At 44.7% G+C, this 18,314-nt stretch overlaps 1 protein-coding gene across 3 annotated transcripts in view; it reads left to right on the top strand.

The window, feature by feature from the left end:
- Positions 1 to 18,314, top strand: part of RPS6KC1 (ribosomal protein S6 kinase C1) — a 91,547-nt gene that overhangs the window by 24,447 nt on the left and 48,786 nt on the right. For all 3 annotated transcript variants that reach the window (XM_088666704.1, XM_035111304.3, XM_088666705.1), the window contains 4 exons: positions 1,718 to 1,833; positions 4,298 to 4,391; positions 5,149 to 5,205; positions 5,659 to 6,015. In XM_088666704.1, coding sequence (XP_088522830.1) covers positions 5,730 to 6,015 — 286 coding nt within the window. In that variant the 5' untranslated portion in view covers positions 1,718 to 1,833; positions 4,298 to 4,391; positions 5,149 to 5,205; positions 5,659 to 5,729. The remainder of the gene's footprint in view (positions 1 to 1,717; positions 1,834 to 4,297; positions 4,392 to 5,148; positions 5,206 to 5,658; positions 6,016 to 18,314) is intronic.

Genomic DNA, 18,314 nt, shown 5'->3' with positions numbered 1-18,314 from the left:
TTTATAATGTTAGAAATTCATCATAAAAATGTGCATTAAAAAGTGTAAAGCAGCAAACCAAAGTCTGAAAATTTTAATTGGGAGCTGTATTTTTTTTATAGCTTTCCCCTCCCATACTGTTTTTTATATCTCTGTAGATCCAGCCATGGTCTAAAAGCTTGCTTCCCTCTCACCCCCACAATGAAGGCTGGTGGGGTTGAGAAAGATGAATTTATCACCCAATGCGAAAGATAAAGTATTTATGTAGCATTTCAGAATATAAATCTTACTACCGTTTTGTGTTCTTGTTTTGGCCATCATGGTCATATTAACCACAGGAAAAAAATTGAAACCACTGTTAATATTATCTTTACATTAAAATTGACCAAAATACTACTATTTTGTATTCAACATACAAAAGATGACAAAAGAATAAAACGAAAATATGCATTAGAGTACAAATGGTCAAGAGAGCTGATACATTTAAAGGCATCTAGATAAATGTTAAAATCAAATCATCCAATTAAATTACCGTGCTTTGCCACATTAGCCTCCATTAGTTTTTTTCCTCTGCTTTTGGGCCGCCACTGCAAATCTCATAACTCTGTCTTATCTCGAAATTGTCAAAATCAGACAGCAGATACGGAATACATATATATTGCAATGAACCACACTTTTTGGAAACAAATAAAAAATAAAAAAAGACGACTAGAACATTGCTGTGGAGTGGAGGACTCTTATTCACATAAGAACTTTTAATCCAGTGGGGGCTCCCTTTGATGGGGGGAGGAGGAGGAGGTGCCAGTTTCTGACTATTCCCATTTCCCCCTGCAGCTCCTGCACCTCCAACTGTTCTGGGCAGTCCTCCAGCCCTCCGGAGCAGATTTCCAGGTTGGGGTGGGGGATGCACAGGGGCTGCAGGTGGGAGAGGGAACCGGCGAAAATTGCCTTTCCTTCTGATGGGAGCATCCCATGAGCAGAATTCCATTCTACATCCATTCAAGCCTCTGCCTTTATGTTAGCTGAGGGCCCAACTACGTGTGATGTTAATGATGTGATTAGTAATCGCGCTGTGTGTCTTTAAAATTAAATAACTGTCTGGGGGGGAGACCCACACCTGGTACCAAGATTGCAGCGTTCAGGAAGGTGAAATAGAATCTTTCCCTCTCCAGCTGCAAACTCTGTAAAATCCGCCCCCCCTTCACCCTAATCCTGGTGCAGCAATTACCATTAAGGGAAGGGAAATAAAAAGAAGAAGAATCCCATTGGCGCCTGGTATTTAATTTTTAACAATTGTGTCTTTGACTTACACGTGCAGTTAGAGCCTTTGCTAGGTGGTGATCCAGTCTGCGCAGGGTTAGGCCTGTAGCTAAGGCAGAACGTGGCCATCCATAATGTGACAAGGAGGATTAGAACATTTAGCTTCTGGAAACTGATGGACATATGCTTGTGTCTCTTGGCTAATCCGGAGTGTTGCTTCGCACGTCTTTTGAAGAGGCTGGAATCTTGGGTTCTGCGAGCCGCTGCCAGATTATATCATTTGATTGCAGGAGGCAGGATTGTAAGGGGGCATTTTGAGAAGTGTGAAGCTTGTCACTGTCTCCCAAAGCGATCATGCGTCGTCTTCATAGATGCGGGGCTTTCTTCTCGTAGGGTGGTGGGTTGTTTGTTTGTTTTTTGACAAAGCAAGGAAAAGGCTTAATTGTTTCTCAGAATGTTGATGCTTTTTATGTTTCAGGGCGATTTGAAGAAGGCGTGATTGAAGAGAGGAGACAGTGCGCAGAAGACTTGCTTCAGTTCTCTGCCAACATCCCGGCGCTCTTTAACAGCAAGCAGCTTGAAGATTTCTTTAAGGTTAAATAACTTCTGAGCCGCTCCACGCCTCGTTAGTGACACAACTAGGCAGAATAAGCAACACCCTTGCTCTTTAAGGCAGCTACTCTTTGAGAGTCAGGTCAAGTCAACGTAAACAGGATCTCCCCTAGGGAGGGAGGAGGAGGAACCCGTTTAAAAAGGTTTATATGTGGGGTGGCGTTTGGCCAAGATGAGCTGAGAGTAGACCCATTGAAATGAAAGAAACCTAGTAAGTTACTGGTAGGTCCATTAATTTCAGCTTGTCTACTCTTGAGTAGAACTTAAGCCACATTCGCACCATTCATTTAAAGCAGTATCATACCACTTCAAGCAGTCATGGCTTCCCCCAAAGGATTCTGGGAACTGTAGCTTGTTAAGGGTTCTGAGCAGTGCTTTTTCTAGAAAAAGAGGTGCTGGAAACTGTGAATGCCTCACTTGTTCTCTTATCGTGGCAGTGGTGCCCACCTGAGAGCTGCCTGATCTGAGTTCTGGCAAGTTCTGGCTGAAAAAAGCCCTGGTTCTGAGAGTTGTTAAAAAGGTAAAGGTAAAGGACCCCTGACAGTTAAGTCCAGTCGCGAACGACTCTGGGGTTGCGGCGCTCATCTCGCTTTACTGGCTGAGGGAGCTGACATTTGTCCCTGCAGACAGTTTTTCCGGGTCATGTGGCCAGCATGACTAAGCTGCTTCTGGCGAAACTGGAGCAGCGCACGGAAACGCCGTTTACCTTCCCACCGGAGCGGTACCTATTTATCTATTTGCACTTTGATGTGCTTTTGAACTGCTAGGTTGGCAGGAGCTGGGACCGAGCAACGGGAGCTCACCCTGTCGCAGGGATTCTGAGAATTGTTAGGAGACCCTTATTTCCCTCACAGAGATGCAATTTTCAGAGTGGTTTAACAGTCAATGCCTCTTCACAAGAACTCTGGGAATTATAAATCTGGGAGGCAAACAGGGGTCTCCCAACAACTACATATCCTAGACAATCTGTAGTTCCCATAATAATTTTGGGGAAACCGGGATTATTTCAAATGGTGTTAGTGGCCAAGGGCTTTATAATTCAACATATTCACATGCAGAGAAGAGGAAAATAATTAGAGCACCTCATTTGAAATCCTTGGATAGTTAGATTAGGTATTAACATGAATAGTTAATAGTTAAAAATGCAGCCGTTATCTTAATGATTAATATACCAACTGAAATGCAATTAGATGATAATAAAAAATATGAACCGCAACAATATAAGGACTGCATAAAAAATGATTAAGGAGCGCGGGAAACCACTTTAATTAAATTGTATAAATTTGGAATCAATTGGAGTTATTTTGACATTAATTGGAATCTGTATAATTGGCAAAACTGTGGTAATATTGGGTCAATATTGGAAAATCAATTTTTTAAATAAATAAATAAATAAATAAATAAATAAATAAATAAATAAATAAAGTGGTATTAGGAAATACAGCTCTGAACCTTGGTTTGCCTGCATTTGTGAAAGCTCAAACCAGAGTTTCCCAAACCTGGGTCTCCAGCTGTTTCTAGACTACAATTCCCATCAACCCTGACAACCGGTCCTGCTAGCTAGGGATGCTATTCATTTCCTATGCATGTAGGCATGAATGGCATATGCCTGTCTTTAAACACCCATATACCAGATTCTGGTAACCCTTGCACAGTTAGCATGGTCAGTAGGACGTTAAGAAGAGCTCTACCTGGATCAGACCAAAGGCTCATCTAGTCCAGCATCCTGTTCTCACAGTGGCCGACCAGATGCCCGTGGGAAGCCTGCAAGGAGGACGTCCGCTTGCAATAGCACTCTCCCCTCTTGCAATGCCCAGCAGCTGGTGTTCAGAGTCATCCTGCCTCCGACAGTGGAGGCTGTCATAGCTAGACATCATGTCTTAAGTTGCTACCTATGTCTTCCCCACGAATTGCAAGAGGTGCTGGTGTGTTGTATATCACTCGATATATGAATAGATGGGAATATAACAGCTTTGCCCGCAAAGGAGACACTTGTGTGCAGCCAGAATGCCACACTTGCTTCAGAACTGCTCCCTTTTGTGGAATAGGGCTGCAGGCAAGAAGGGCGATTTAAAGTAAATGATATTTTTCTTCACTGAGCAGGCTGCTTAGAATGTGTTGCTTATGGTAGCTAGATACTTAGGGCTAAACTGCACACTCATGAAATATGTAGTTGGCAACTATGAGCTTAAAAATATACCGTTCAAGTGTGGGGGGCTTCCAGTGTGGGGAGGGGAGGTATAACTTTTCCTTTCCCCCAGATGGGTGAAAATACCAGTGAGCCTTTTATTTAAGAAGTTTGGTTTTGAATGGGGAGAGTATGAAGCCTCTGTGACTTGGCCACGTTTTTCTATAGCTCTTGTCTTTTTCTCGCTGAAAGTGGAAGTTGCATTAATTCATAGTAAGTAACAGTTAAGTAAGTCCTAATTTCTCTTTCTCTTTCAAGGATGGAGAAGTACATGCTGGCTCTGAACTGATTGGCCCTGCAGATCCTCTGTCGGATTCCCTGACAGACAGCCTATCGGTCTGCAGTTCTGAAGGTTGGCTCCCACCGTGTTACCTCTCGTAAATTTTGCCTCCAGCCCAAGTTCACCAAGTAGGGTGATTTATAGCATAGTCAAGGAATGTAAAAATGCACCTTTTCCCTCCTCATCTCCTCTAGATGGCAGCATTAGCATTCCAGCTATAATTTTTTGGTCCGCGCAAACATGTAAACGTAGTTGGTGTTAGCATGCATGGAGTCCCAAACCTTGCCGCTCTTTGCTGATATGGGATAAAAACCTGCTAATGCCAGAGATTGAGATACCTTAATGCAGCTGTCTTTCTGTAAAAGGCACTTCTAACACTTGCGACCCTAAGCCTGCTTGTTTAGGGTGTAAGCCCTGTTAAAAAAACTGTGTGGACTCTGAGCAAAAGTGCCTAGGACCATGTTGTAAGTCTGTAGTTTGGCATATCTACAATGTCTTTAATAAGCATGTGATTCATTTATATTGTTTTTGTTAGTGAGGGGTTGGTTTCTCAGACCTTTTTCCTCACACCATTTAAAGTACTGTGCTACCACTTTAAAAACTCATGGCTTCCCCCACAACTGTTTAAAGTGATGTATTATTGTGCTTTGAGCTATGAATGCGGCCAAGGTCGTTTGATTTCTACACAGATTAGAGAAAGGGCTCAGTATATCCCAGTTATAACACATGCAGGTGTCATCTCAGGAGTTGTGACTCGTCCCGGCCTACGGAAACTCACCCACTTTCCCTTCTATATATTTCCCCTCTCTTCCCTCCCTTTGGTTTCAAGCTCGGAAGGATGCCGGTCTCCTCGATGACGTGACACTCAGTCAGTCAGAGTATGGAGGTAAGCGTGAGTAAGGAGTGGTCGATTTGAGATTCAGTCGCGCATGTAGCAGTGTCGTGCCAATGGTTGCTTCTGTGATTAGCTGAAATCTTGGATTGTGCCATGTGAGGAGGGAGGCAGGGGTTGTTTTTGCCAGTGCATTCCCCTCAGAGAATGTGCTGGCGAAGCAGCACCCAGCAGGACTGAACTGTCTGCTCACCATGAGTGGAGACTTCAATCCTGCTCTAGGCAGGGGCCTGCTTCACCAAAAGGATCAAATCCCGACCCCTTGCCTATCAGCTGACATCACTCAGTGACATCACCTGAATGACACTTGGACATGGGTCTTGCTGGCCAAATTGGAGCCTCTGGCAGCCAATATTTGCCCGCGGCTGGAAGATGCCATGTTGGCTACCTCTGGAGTAGATGACCCAGCAGATTCTTTCCCAACTCCATTCTCCTTCTGCCCTTCAGGTTTCTCAAGCGACAGCGACCTGATCTCTTTGACCGTTGATGTGGACTCTCTTGCTGAGTTAGATGATGGAATGGCATCTAACCAGAATTCCCCCAGCAGATCCTTCAGCCTCAGCTTTCCCGCCGAACCGCTGGCCTCTGCCATTTCTGACCACGAATGGAGCAAGCCTGATGGCGAGAGGGAGAGCCGTGGCCTGTTCACTGGGAGCTTAAAGGCCAAGCTTGGCAGGCGAGACTACCTGGACAAGGCAGGGGAGCTGATAAAGCTGGCCTTGAAGAAGGAGGAAGAGGAAGACTATGAGGCTGCGTTTGGCTTTTATAGGAAAGGAGTGGATCTGCTCCTGGAAGGGGTGCAAGGTATGGTTTTACATATTGTGTTTTATTTTATTTTTGCTGCATTTCTTGTTAACTTGGTTCAGCTTTTGCCAGCCTGCTGCCCTCCAGATGTCTCAACCTCAGGTGAGAGTTGCCTCTTCTCTTTCGCCAGTTGGAAGATCCCATGAGTGGAACTCTGTCCAGGGGATTCTCCTGCCAGTGGGAGGAAACTCAATAGCTGCATTGTGTCTGCATAGCTAGTTTGCTAAGTGCTCAAAAGAGTCCACTTAAATTATTAAGCCTGAGGTTTGTCTTGAACTAGGTTTGGCATAAGGTAGGAATGGTGCGGGTGGCGCTGTAGTCTAAACCACAGAGCCTAGGGCTTGCCGCTCAGAAGGTCGGCGGTTCGAATCCCCGTGACGGGGTGTGCTCCCGTTGCTCGGTCCCAGCTTCTGCCAACCTAGCAATTCGAAAGCACGTCAAAGTGCAAGTAGATAAATAGGTACCGCTCTGGCGGGAAGGTAAACGGCGTTTCCGTGTGCTGCTCTGGTTCGCCAGAAGCGGCTTTGTCATGCTGGCCACATGACCTGGAAGCTGTACGCCAGCTCCCTTGGCCAGTACCCCAGAGTTGTCCGCGACTGGACCTAACGGTCAGGGGTCCCTTTACATTTCCTAAGGAATGGGGGGGGGGACTTGCAACTTCCTAGATGTTGCCGGGCTCCAACTCTCATGATCCTTGTCGGAGAACTACAGATTCCTTATCTGTGGTGTAAATTGAAAACCACCCTGTGAGGACATCAGAGTAGCCCTGCTAGATCAGACCATCTAATCCTGCCTCTTCTGTCCATTGGTAACCCTGAACATGACCTCTGACTACTCACAAGTATGGCCATTCCTTGGTGTCGTTATCTTCTGACTCCTGCTGTTCCAAATCTATTTGATTTGATTTATTGTATTCCTAGGCTGCATTCCTTTCAAATGAATCCTGAAAGCGGCTTACAAACAATAAAGAGCAGGAGCATATGATGGAACGTAACAGAACATCACAAATGCAGCACAAATCAAATGGAATAATTAGCAAATCATCAGTGTAAAAAATATTAACAGTCCATAAAACACTGATAACAAAGCAACAACTAAAAAAAACCAAGCTAAACATCGCGATTAAAGCAAAAAGTCATATTATATGCTTTAACTACTTTGGAGAGGAGGAGGAGGAGGAAAGGGACTGTGTCACTGTTGGCGCTGGGATGCCGGATGCTGACCAGAAATGAGCCAGGAGGAGAGGGATGGAGAAGCCTTGGGGCCAAAGGACAAAGCAGGAGGTAGGACTGAGGGACAACCCAGGGATCAGCACCGAAGGGCAATGAAAGGATATGGGAATGTACGCCAGAGCTCAGGAAGTGCTTGTTCTTCAACTGGAACAAGAAGCTTCTTCCATAGCTTTCTGCCCAGGAGGATCCAGAGACCAGCCTGGGTGGGTGGAGCCACTCCAGGGCCTGAGGGTATTTCACTGAGAAGCTGTCACCTGCATTTCAGAGGCTCAGCGTGGGGCAGCTGTCCACAGATCACAGCTGCTCCTGGCAGTTAACCAGCCCCATAGGAATCTGTATCCTGCCTCACGTTGATTTTCGGAGCGGGCTTCCTCCGAGCTTGATCTAGGGAAGAAGGCTGTGCAGCTCAGTTGAACGTGCTTTTGCAGTAGGCAAGCTGGCCAAAGTTTTGCCCCTGTTGGATATGCATCCTTTTTGCCTATATTCCAAAAAGAGAAATTCCTTCCCAGGTTATCGGTGAAGAGGGCCGCCTTGATGCTGTCAAGTCCACACAGGGGCCACTTAAAACTCAAGTTCTTCTGATTTTCTTTGGAGTTAGAGGAATCCTTTCCCTTGGAACATTAGCTGAGACCGGAAACTTTACAATTCGTGGCTTCCTCAACCTCATTCATTCGTTCCCTTTCTTCAAAATATTTCTAGGGTCGAATGATCTCAGTAAGCGCAGGCTAGGCTCCACTCAAGCAGGGCTTCCCTCTCACATTTGGTTTCTTATATTATTAAATGGGTGCGGTTTGAGCACTACAGACCCTGGCTTTTCAACCTTTATGTGTAAGCATTCCAGAACTGCACAGCCAGGTACAAAAGGTAGTGTAGTGATGGAGCTTGGATGGTTTTGAAAAAGCCTTATCCTCCTTTCATTAGTCTAATCCTATCAACGGCTACAAACAGTGATAACTATTTTCTGCTGCTGTGCCGAACACGAGTTGCTGGAGAACATGAGAAGGGAGAGTGCTGTGGTTCTTATGTCCTGCTTGGGGGCTTTCCACAGGTGTCTGGTTGGCCACTGTAAGAACAGGATGCTGGACTAGAGGGGCTGTTGGTCAGATCCGGCAGAGCTCTTCTCATGTGTTAATGTCTGTCGAAAGTAATGTGGGTGCATGAGAAACAGTGCAGTCTTGCAGAATTTACATATCTGCATTAATAGTTAGGAAGCTACCTATGGATTTATCAAATGAGTTTATTCTTCCTAGTGGGCTTGTGTCAGGAGAAAACTTATCTCAGGCTTAGGCAAACTTGGCTCTCCAGATATTTTGGAACTACGACTCCCATGATCCCTAGCTAACAGGGCCAGTGGTCAGGGATCATGGGAGTTGTAGTTCCAAAACATCTGGAGAGCCAAGGTTGCCTATTCCTGACTTATCTTCTGCTCGCTCCCTTCTCTCTGTCTCTTCCTGTCTCTCTCTCTCTCCCCCCCCCTTCAAAGATGTATAAGAGGCTACTTCACCCCCCTCACCCCCACTGCCTCTACTTCACAGTTTGGACCCCAGGAATAGAAGGATTTACACAAGTGTTGGAATGTTTTTGCTTGTGAACCAGTTTCCATTCTTCATTGATGGAAAAAGTGGCAATACAGATTATTGCCACATGGTGGCACCAAGTAAGTGGGATTTGAAGCTTCCAAACTTCAGTTGCTTGAACACGGAGAACAAAAAACCAAAAGCATCACTTCTTGATTTTTATCTTTGCTCTTAATGATTTCTGCTATCAGTTGATCTAGAGCACTTTACTTCGCGGTGTGCCTTGCAGAAATCTCTCCTTTCCTTGCACTGTAATAGTGCAATAGCCTCTTAACTGCTGTCTCGTTTAGTTCACAGCATTAAGTTTTATAATTTATATAGTCCAAAAGGCCACTTCTCATGTCCTCTTGCAAGAATCTCATGGTGACATTACATATGCTGTACGTGCAGTGAGTTTAAGAGGTACAGCATTGCCAGTTCAGGTGATCTTTTCTTGACTTAATATACTGAGATGTGAACAAGCCTTTTGCCATATGTGTGGGAGCGAATTTGGGCAACCCACTATCAAACTAGGAAGCTTCTAATTAGCCACAAACTTCCAGGTTTTTTTTCCCCTGAACGGGGAAACTATCATTTTCAGTTTGGGAACAAACCAGGAAATTCAAAGCTGCTTTTGATTATGTATGGGTTTTATAATTGATTTTATACTTGGAAGCCATTTGGGCAGGCAAGCAGTATGTAAATTAATAAGCAATGATGAATAATGAACTTCACACCATGGTTTAATATCCTTACTGCTCTGAAGCTGGTAACTGTAGTCCCCCAAACTATGGTTGGTTGAAGACTTCCTAGTTTGTTTGCTTGTGCCACAAAGGGGCTGCAAGCACTGACAAAAAAACTTGTTATAGCAATAATAATAATAATAATAATAATAATAATAATAATAATAATAATAATGGAGATGTATGATCTCCTAAGCACAGCCAGTGCATTAGAAGGGGGTATATTTTCATGAGCATTAACTTTTGGAACTCCTGAGAAGTTCTCTCTCTTCCTCTGTGGAGTTTGCATCAAATACCAAACGACTGCAATAAAACTTCAGATTGGTTTGCATATGATGCCTTAGTAGTTCGTAGTACTGAGCTGTTGCCATCCTGCCAACAATGCAACATTAGTGTGAAAATCAGATGAACGCAGCCTTTTCTCAGTATCTCAACCAGCATTTATTCTTACTGTATCTGTAAGTTGCTAAAAGGACTCTTCCCCACCTGCTTTGTTTAGTGCAGTGGGGATCTGCTTCCCTTCCATTAATTAACATAGGCACATACAATCACCTCGTTTATTATCCAAATGATAGAATAGAATACAAAAAGAAAAAGGGAAGCAGACTTTTCAGTGCTCTAGACTTTTTTTTTAAATTACGCTACTGCTGATGATTCTGTTGGCTGCTGGATTTGAAAACTATTAGGAATCATAGAATCCTGGGACCCTGAGGGTAATCTAGTCCAACCCCCTGCAATGCAGGGATCTCAACTAAAACATCCAAGACATTCAGAGGCATTCAGATGTATGGAAACATAGGAAGCTGCCTTATCCCAACTCCTCTAAACTGCTTAGAGGTTTTATTTGCAATTAAGCAGTTTACAAATTCAATTAAATACATAAATAAATAAATAAAATCTGTTTGACCGCCTTGGCCAGTACAGTGGTACCTTGGTTCTCAAACTTAATCCATTCCTGAAGTCTGTTCCAAAACCAAAGCGCGCTTTCCCATAGAAAGTAATGCAAAATGGATTCATCTGTTCCAGACTCTTAAAAACAACCCCTGAAACAGCAACTTAACATGAATTTTACTATTTAACGAGACCATTGATCCATAAAATGAAAGCAATAATCAATGCACTGTACTATACAATAAATAAAACAGTATTGTAGATGATGAAAATTAAAATTAATTTTTTTCTTACCTGCACTGATGATAGTCATTGTTTGGATGGGGGGCTTTTATCCATTTCCGCAGTCAGTCACGCACTCACTCAGTAGCTGAACTGGGACCCACACAGCCACAAAAACAAATTAACTGAAAAAGCCCTTAAAACAAACAAACAAACAAACAAACAAACAAACTAACTAACTAACTAACTAACTAACTAAAATAAATAGCAAAAACAAAAGCACCAAATATAAGCTCCAAATATCACCTCAGAACACTGCAATCGGAAACAGAAGACTTGAATTGCAATGGGGGCGACGCAAATTAGCAGCTAACAGGAAACACAGGGGGACTCAAAATGGAGCATGTTCCAAAAAAAAAGTTTGAAAACTGGAACACCTACTTCCGGTTTTTGCAGCATTCGGGTTCCACGTTCGTGAACTGAGCAGTTCGAAAACAGAGCTACCACTGTATTGTCTGCTTAGACTGGAAGCTGCCCCGGGTAGTGGAAAGAGGTTTCTCTCCTTGCCTGCTACCTGATCCTTTTAACTGGAGCTCACCGGGTTTGAACCTGGGGTCATCTGGATTGAAAGCATGATAGAATTCATACTGCTATGTAGTCAAGGATGGGTAATGGCCATAAATGGTCAAGGGGATGGGGGACAGGACCTTTTTCAGAGTGAGGGCCACATTCCATTATGAGCAACCTCCTGGGGGCCACAAGTGGGCGGGGCCAGAGGAAAAGGTAGGCAAAGCAGAAAACCCATAAACCTTACCTGTGAGTGGCAGGCTTGTTTCTACAGTACCACACACCCCTCCATCCAGGCAAGCAAGGGGCATTCAAGGGCAAAAATGCTCAAGGGCAAAAATGCTCAATTCCTGCAAGGCAAAAATGCTCAAGGAGAGTGGAGTGTGTGGCTGAGGAGGTGTGGCCCAGGGAGAGTCCTGAGGACCAGATAGAGAGGCCTGGAGGTCTGCATTACACCCTCAGATGTGAGGCCCTGCAGCCTTGATACAGTCCAGTCCTATGCCAAATTCCACTCACAGGAACAACATTTATTCTGACTAAAATTCAGCCTACAGTGTGGCTCAATGAGAGCGCCAGACAGTGGGAGAGAGGCCCCCATGCACTTAGGAGAGGAAGGGCTTCTTAAAAGAGTCTCTCTAACCGATGTTTACTAGAGGTGTATCAATATAGGAAACTGTGGATTAAGGTTATTTTGGACATATTGGTTTTGTATATGAGAAAATAATAATAATCAATTAAAAAGAAAGAGTCTCTCCAAACCAGGGGCTCTCTGATTTATTTGGCCTACTGCCCTCTTTTCAGAAAAAAATAAATACTCAGCCCCCCCCCCCGAAATCTACCACCTTTAAGTGAACAAACAGGAAGATGCAGTGACAAATATGCGTTCTTTTTTATGTACCTCTATTTCTACCTACATCCTACGACATGGTAAAGAAAGATGTTGTTGCAAAGAAGACACCTTGAAGCTTGAAGTGATAAAATTATTTATTAAAATGAACCATAGTAACATTCGCATTGCACACAGAAAGTTAAGACAATGAAGGATAACGTTAACATAAAAATTATGAATAGCATTGAAAATAATCCTAATGAGAAGGACGAACCTTCTTTCTTTTTGCTTCTGCTGCCCCCTTATTTTTATTCAACGCCCCGCAATGGCACCCAAGGCCACTACCGCCCCCCTGGAACATTCCAGCTCCCCCCAGAGGGTGGCAGCTCTCATTTCAGGAAACGCTGCTTTAAACCCATCAGTGTAAACCTCCCCGTTTCTTGATAACCAGAGCAAAGCCTCTTCATCACTCAGCGCTCAACAGTGGAAGCAAGCGTTGCTATTTTCTCCTTGGATCCACCGTCTGAATTGGCCTATGAAGCTTTGGTCCATCTCCATGTCTACATCAATTGGCAGCAGGTTGAACCTGAGACCCCATTGTGTGCAACAGAGATGCTCCTAGCCGCGACCCTCCCCTTGGTGTTAACGTTTATGTGCTTTCCAACCAAGAGAAATTGAAACTCAAGGAGTTGTGCCTATATCTCTGTGGCTTCACCCTTTCATCCTGGGTATAGTTCTACCAAGAAATGCTGGCCATGGTGCCAAGCTGCTGAAGAGAGCTGGATCTTCTGAGGCACAGAACTGTCAAGGAAATTACCCTTGCTTATCAGTGGATTTGGAACCCTTTGGTGGTACAGCATTGTTGCTGTTGTTTTTCGCCATCCCTCATCGCTCTTCTGTCACATGGTTTCCACTTACAAGTCTCTCCAAGAAAACTGATCTGCCTGTCGCTTCAGGGCAAAAGCGGTCGCCTGCCAGTCTCCGTTTGGAAGCTGGAAAACTAGTAGCGCCTGATGGCTGCCCAAGGCTCAGGTACAAGGAGTGAAACCTCTTGGCCCAAATTCTGTTCCTTGGGGATGGTCCAAGGAGAGAGAGCGAGAGCGAGAGCGAGGACAACAGTGTCCAGCGAAATAACAAGAGAGCAGGACCAGACGGAAGGATTTTATTTTTGCTTTGGCTTGGAAATGATCCAGCTGTGTGTTTATATATTTGAAATCCGACTTAACCCTAAAGCACAGGCTGGGTAATGACCTTCAAAACAAAAAACAAAGCAAAAGCATGATAGATAAGAAGAAACCTCTTCGTGTCATGGTGGCGGTCCTAGGGCTTTGACTAGGGAGATACTTGGCAGGGGTAACATGGGGCCCCAGATGTTGCTAAACTACATCTGTCACACATTTATCTATTGGGAACCCTCGTGTGTGAAGCTGCCACTCATGTTCCCCTTTCTCCTATCGCCCCTAGCTAGCATGGCCAATAGTCAAGGCCGATGGGACCTGTAGTCTATCAACATCTGGAGGGCCAAAGCCTCCTCACCCTTAATGCAATTGCATGGCTGAGGCCCAGAGTTCACAACCCTGCGAGATGAGTTACTTCAGGGATGTCCGGCATGATTGTCTCCAGGTGTTGCTACAACCCCACTTACCAGGCTGGCTGGGGCTGATGGAGACCACCGTCCTCTTTAACTACCACTGGCATACACGGCAACAGCCAGAATAGGGATAAGGAACCCGTGGCCCTCCAGATGTTGCCAGGCTCAACTCCTGTCGGCCCCAGCTACCATGGCCAGTGGGCAGGGATGGTGGGAGTTGTAGTCCACCAACACCTGGTGTGGCATAGGTTCCCCATCCCTGCCCTGGAGCTACGCTGGCTCTGCTTGCCCTTTGCAGCTCCAGTTGTAAAGAAAGACACGATCGGGCCTCCTGTAGAGCTGATGGTGCCCCTCCTGTCTTTGATCAGCTTGCAGAGCAGTCTGAGGTCGGTTCACCCCTCCAGGCCCATTGATTGCCCTCTGATTTAGTGAGCAGCCTCCTTCTTAATTGACCCTTTGCAGTAGTCCTCGAATGACCCATGTGCCACATAACTACGTTGCCCTCCCTGTCTTCAATGTTGATTCAAAAATCAACAAGCGAGAAATCTGATTCCCTTATAAGCAAAAGCAGTGGCTTTCCTATTTGTTTTTTCCCCACCTTCAGGGAATTCTTCCCAAGTTGACATGGTAGTGTTTTATTATTTGGTGAGGTGCCTTGAGCATTTTAGAGGAAAGCAGGGAATGGAAACTATTTTAAATAAATAAATATTGGCTGCGGAGTCTCTGCTTGCCACAGAGCATCCTGGGAATGTTCTGGGCCCCTGTTGCCAATTCTCACAGAGCACTGCATGGGCTAATTGGGTAGTGTTTCCTAGTAGCACCTCCACTGCCCTTCTCCTTGCATCAGGTTGCTCTTTATTTATTCCTATTTTGTTTTATGTATTGCATTGATCTTCCACCTTTTCCCTGCGAGGAGATGAAGGTGGCACACAAAATTCCCCAGTCCTCATTTAATCCCCACAACAACAGTCTTGAGGTAGGTTAGGCCGAGAGGCAGTGGTCTGGTCCATGGCCGCCCATTGAGCTTAATAGCTGAGTGGGGATTTGAACCCTGGTCTCCCAGTCTCTAGGCTGACACTAAACACCAAACCAGCTCACAATTTCCTACATGGAAGAGACTTGTCTATGGAAGTTTGGCAATGTGTGAAGATGTCCTTGTACAAAGGCAGCAAAATACACCCAGTGCTATGGGTAGCTAATCTGAGGCCCATCAGCCCCAGTCAGAATGGTCAATGGCCAGGAATTATGGGAGTTGTAGTCCAAAAGTCTAGAGAGCCACAGGTTCCCTGTTTTACCCTTTTTTTGCAATTCAATTTGCAAAAAATGAAAAAAGAAGATACTTCAGTATCTTCCAGGAAGCATGTAATACAAATATTTTTCCTGCGGCCCCTGTATCTAAAGTTCTGTTTGCTGTTCAAGCTGCTGTAGCTGGTTTCCCAGGATCAGGCGTCTGCTAGGTTCCTCTTTGTTGCCTAACAAGTTCCTTTTGTGCTGCTCTGATTCTTGGCCATCTCTGCCTTTGCTGGATTGAAAGCTCTTCCAGAACAGAATGCAAAGGGAACTGGAAAATATCGCGCCTTCCTTCCCCACTGTTCAGAGGTTGTGTGTGAACAACCTCAGAACATGGCTATGAAAACAGCCTCCTCCTGTTTCTGTAGTCTTTATGCTGGAACACGGAGCGCTTCTGGCACCATTTTGTTTTCTTGTCGGCAGTAAGAAGCCGTTGCTTCTCCCTCCGTGTTTTGTCTTGATCCAAAGCCCAGATTTGAAATTTCAACCAGCACAATAAAGCACCCATTCTCACAGAACCAGCTAAGAAGAGGAAACAAAATTATCTTACGTCACCTTTAACCAGATCCTTTAAATGCCAGCCTAAAGAAAGAGGCTGTAGTGATTCTGGGAAGTGCTCCATCTTAGATTTTGAGAGATAGTCAAAGGAAAGTTTCCTTCTCCATAGAAGGCCAAAACCTTATTTACATCCCGAAGCAGCAGCGAGGGGACTCCTGTCCTGTGGCATGAATCTCATGCTGCTGTGATTTGTGGGCATGTGAATTCAGCAGCTATGTGGGTGTTTAATTGGAAAAAACCCACCTCAATGGGTCTTCCTTAAAGGGCCTTGGCCCTTTGGACAGTATTTCAGAGCCATTCGAAGCATCCGATGAAGCTATGCCGAGCCTCAGCTTGCTTCCCCCTTTCTCCACCCCTCTCCCCTTTCCCTTGTGTCTTTTTAGATTGGAAACCTGAGGGCAGGAACTGTCTTACAGCTGTTCTTGTAAACCGCTCAGCAAGCTGTGTGTGTGTGTGTGTGTGTGTGTGTGTGTGTGTGTGTATACTAAAGAGCTAAAATATGTATGTACTAAAATACATTGAATAACTAGATAAATGAACGTTAGGAGTGGAATTTCAACATTACAGTAGAGCATTTCTTAGTTTTCTAAACGGAGCTGCTGCAATGCTTGGTGGTGGTGGTGGTGGAAATGAGGACACCTTCCAAGCAGGTTTTGGGGCACAAGTGGAACGGGGTGGCGGAGGACGGAGAGGAAAAGGAAGTCCCACTGGGACAACTGAACCCCGCTTGCACAACCTTAGACATTGCCTGATATCCTGTCATAGGATCCAATACTCTTTCTGTGAGAAACAAGGGGACGTGCAGAATGGCGCCTGGCGTCAGTGGGAAGACTTATCTGAGCTATAGTTTATATCACATCTCCAAAACATTTTCTGTAAATCTTTTAGTCTAACCTACATGCACTGGAGTCCTCAAGTTGGTGTCCTCATCCAGGAATCCTCAAGATGTTTTGGACTGCAATTCCCACCAGCCATTGCCAGGGGTTAGGGGTGATAGGAGTTCTACTCCAACAACATCTAGAGGACATCAGGTTGGGGGAAGGCAATTCTAGAGGCTTCTAATCTTTTTATTATTATTATTAATGTGGCTGGCGTTTATTGATGATCAAATGCTACTTCCCTCAAATGGCCTCTCCTGAACAAATGACTTCCACACAGAGAGCGCCTCATCCCTCTGCTTGCAGTTGTCAAGCCCCGAAGCCTCTACTGTGAAATTAACAGAGTTCTTTATTGATAAAAACAACAACACAAATTGATTCTCATTTGCTTTTGAAGCCTACCAAGGAATGTAGTTGACATGTACCATAAATGAATGAATGCAACTCTCATCTTGCTTTCAGTTAGTGTGCTTTTATAGGGTAGTTTTTTCAAATTATTATCTTATTCCTGTAAGCAAGGCTCGAGATGCAATATTAACTTTCTATACCTGGTTAGTGCTGCAGTTTTGACCCACCATAGGTCATGCTGTAATTCAGTTACAGTCAATGTTTTAATGAATTATTAAGCTTAAACACTGGACAGATTAAATATTCTGCGCATCATACTTGATGTATTGGCTGTACAAAAAAAAACAGTGTCAAAACTAGTGTCGTTGCAGGAACACTGTTCCTGCATAAGGTTATGAGGCAGGGCTTGGATATTTGAGGCAGAAGGAGGGGGTGAAGAATGAGACAGGTTTTTCTGTTTATCTGCATTGCATACAGAAGATCCCAGGTTCGATTGGAGAAGGAGGTCTGTAGCTCGGTGGCAGAGCATCTCATTTGCATTCAGAGGTTCCCAGGTTCAATCCTCACTATCTCCAAGGTAGGGCAGGGTTGGGGTATCTGCACCACATAGACCCAACTTTCCGCAAGGCTAGTTTGGGCAAGCAACACCCATGTACCCCGTACCTGAACTCATACATGGGTGAGGCTTGGCCCTGCCGATCGACCCCCTTCCGCAGCTTCCAGGGTGCCTGACAACCAGTTGCGGCAACCAGGGGCTGCTGAAACATAGCAAAAAGCCTTTTAGCATCACCTTGCTGCCTGCCAAGCGCTTTGAAGTCCCAACATGCTTTGAAACCCCACCCACCTATCATATTTAACCCTTGAGGTGGATCCTGATAAAGATCTGGCCCTTGGAGACAAAATGGTCCCCAAGTAGATAGGACTTTGGGCTGCCCCTTACTAAAACCCTGGAGAGGTGCTGCCAGTCATTCTTGAGAATACTAAGCTTGATGTACCAAGGGTCTGACTGCCAGTACAAGGCAGTGACCTCTGTTTCTGCGTGTCTGTGGCCAAGAAGAATTCAATTTGACCTGACCAGCACAGTTGCCGATCCAAATAAAAGAAAGATCAACCCTTTAAGCGTAATAAGATGGTTTGCGATGAGGGGAAGCAAATGGCTAGAAGCCTGTATACGTTGCGTAGTAAGCTGTGTAGAGTCGCACCCCCTCCTTTTTTTTAAATATTCTGTTTGCAGTAACGGTGAACAGAGCATCTAAAATAACCACTTTCACATTGCAACAAACACATCATCATTTGCTTAAAAAGAGTTATAATTACAGTTGACGAAGCATGGCCACCATAAAAATGCATTAGTTTAGCTTGACACATTAATTACCTGTTTTTGCAGATGTTTTTATATATTGTTGTGCGAACAGTTTACAAAATAATTACAGGAAAGTCATATGGAAAACAAGCTAAGGGGGTGGTTTCTCTCCCAAATATTTTCATTCATGTGAATTTGTGTGAGGCACAGCTGCTGTATAGCAAATGGGGAGGGAGGGAGAGAGAGAAAAAGAGAGAGAAGAGGAATCTCGAAGGGTTTTTTTTTATTTGA

The sequence above is a fragment of the Zootoca vivipara genome, chromosome 3 (assembly GCF_965207765.1).
Source record: "Zootoca vivipara chromosome 3, rZooViv2.hap1.1, whole genome shotgun sequence".
Classification (NCBI taxonomy): Eukaryota; Metazoa; Chordata; class Lepidosauria; order Squamata; family Lacertidae; genus Zootoca; species Zootoca vivipara.
This window is presented reverse-complemented; position numbering and strand designations above follow the sequence as displayed.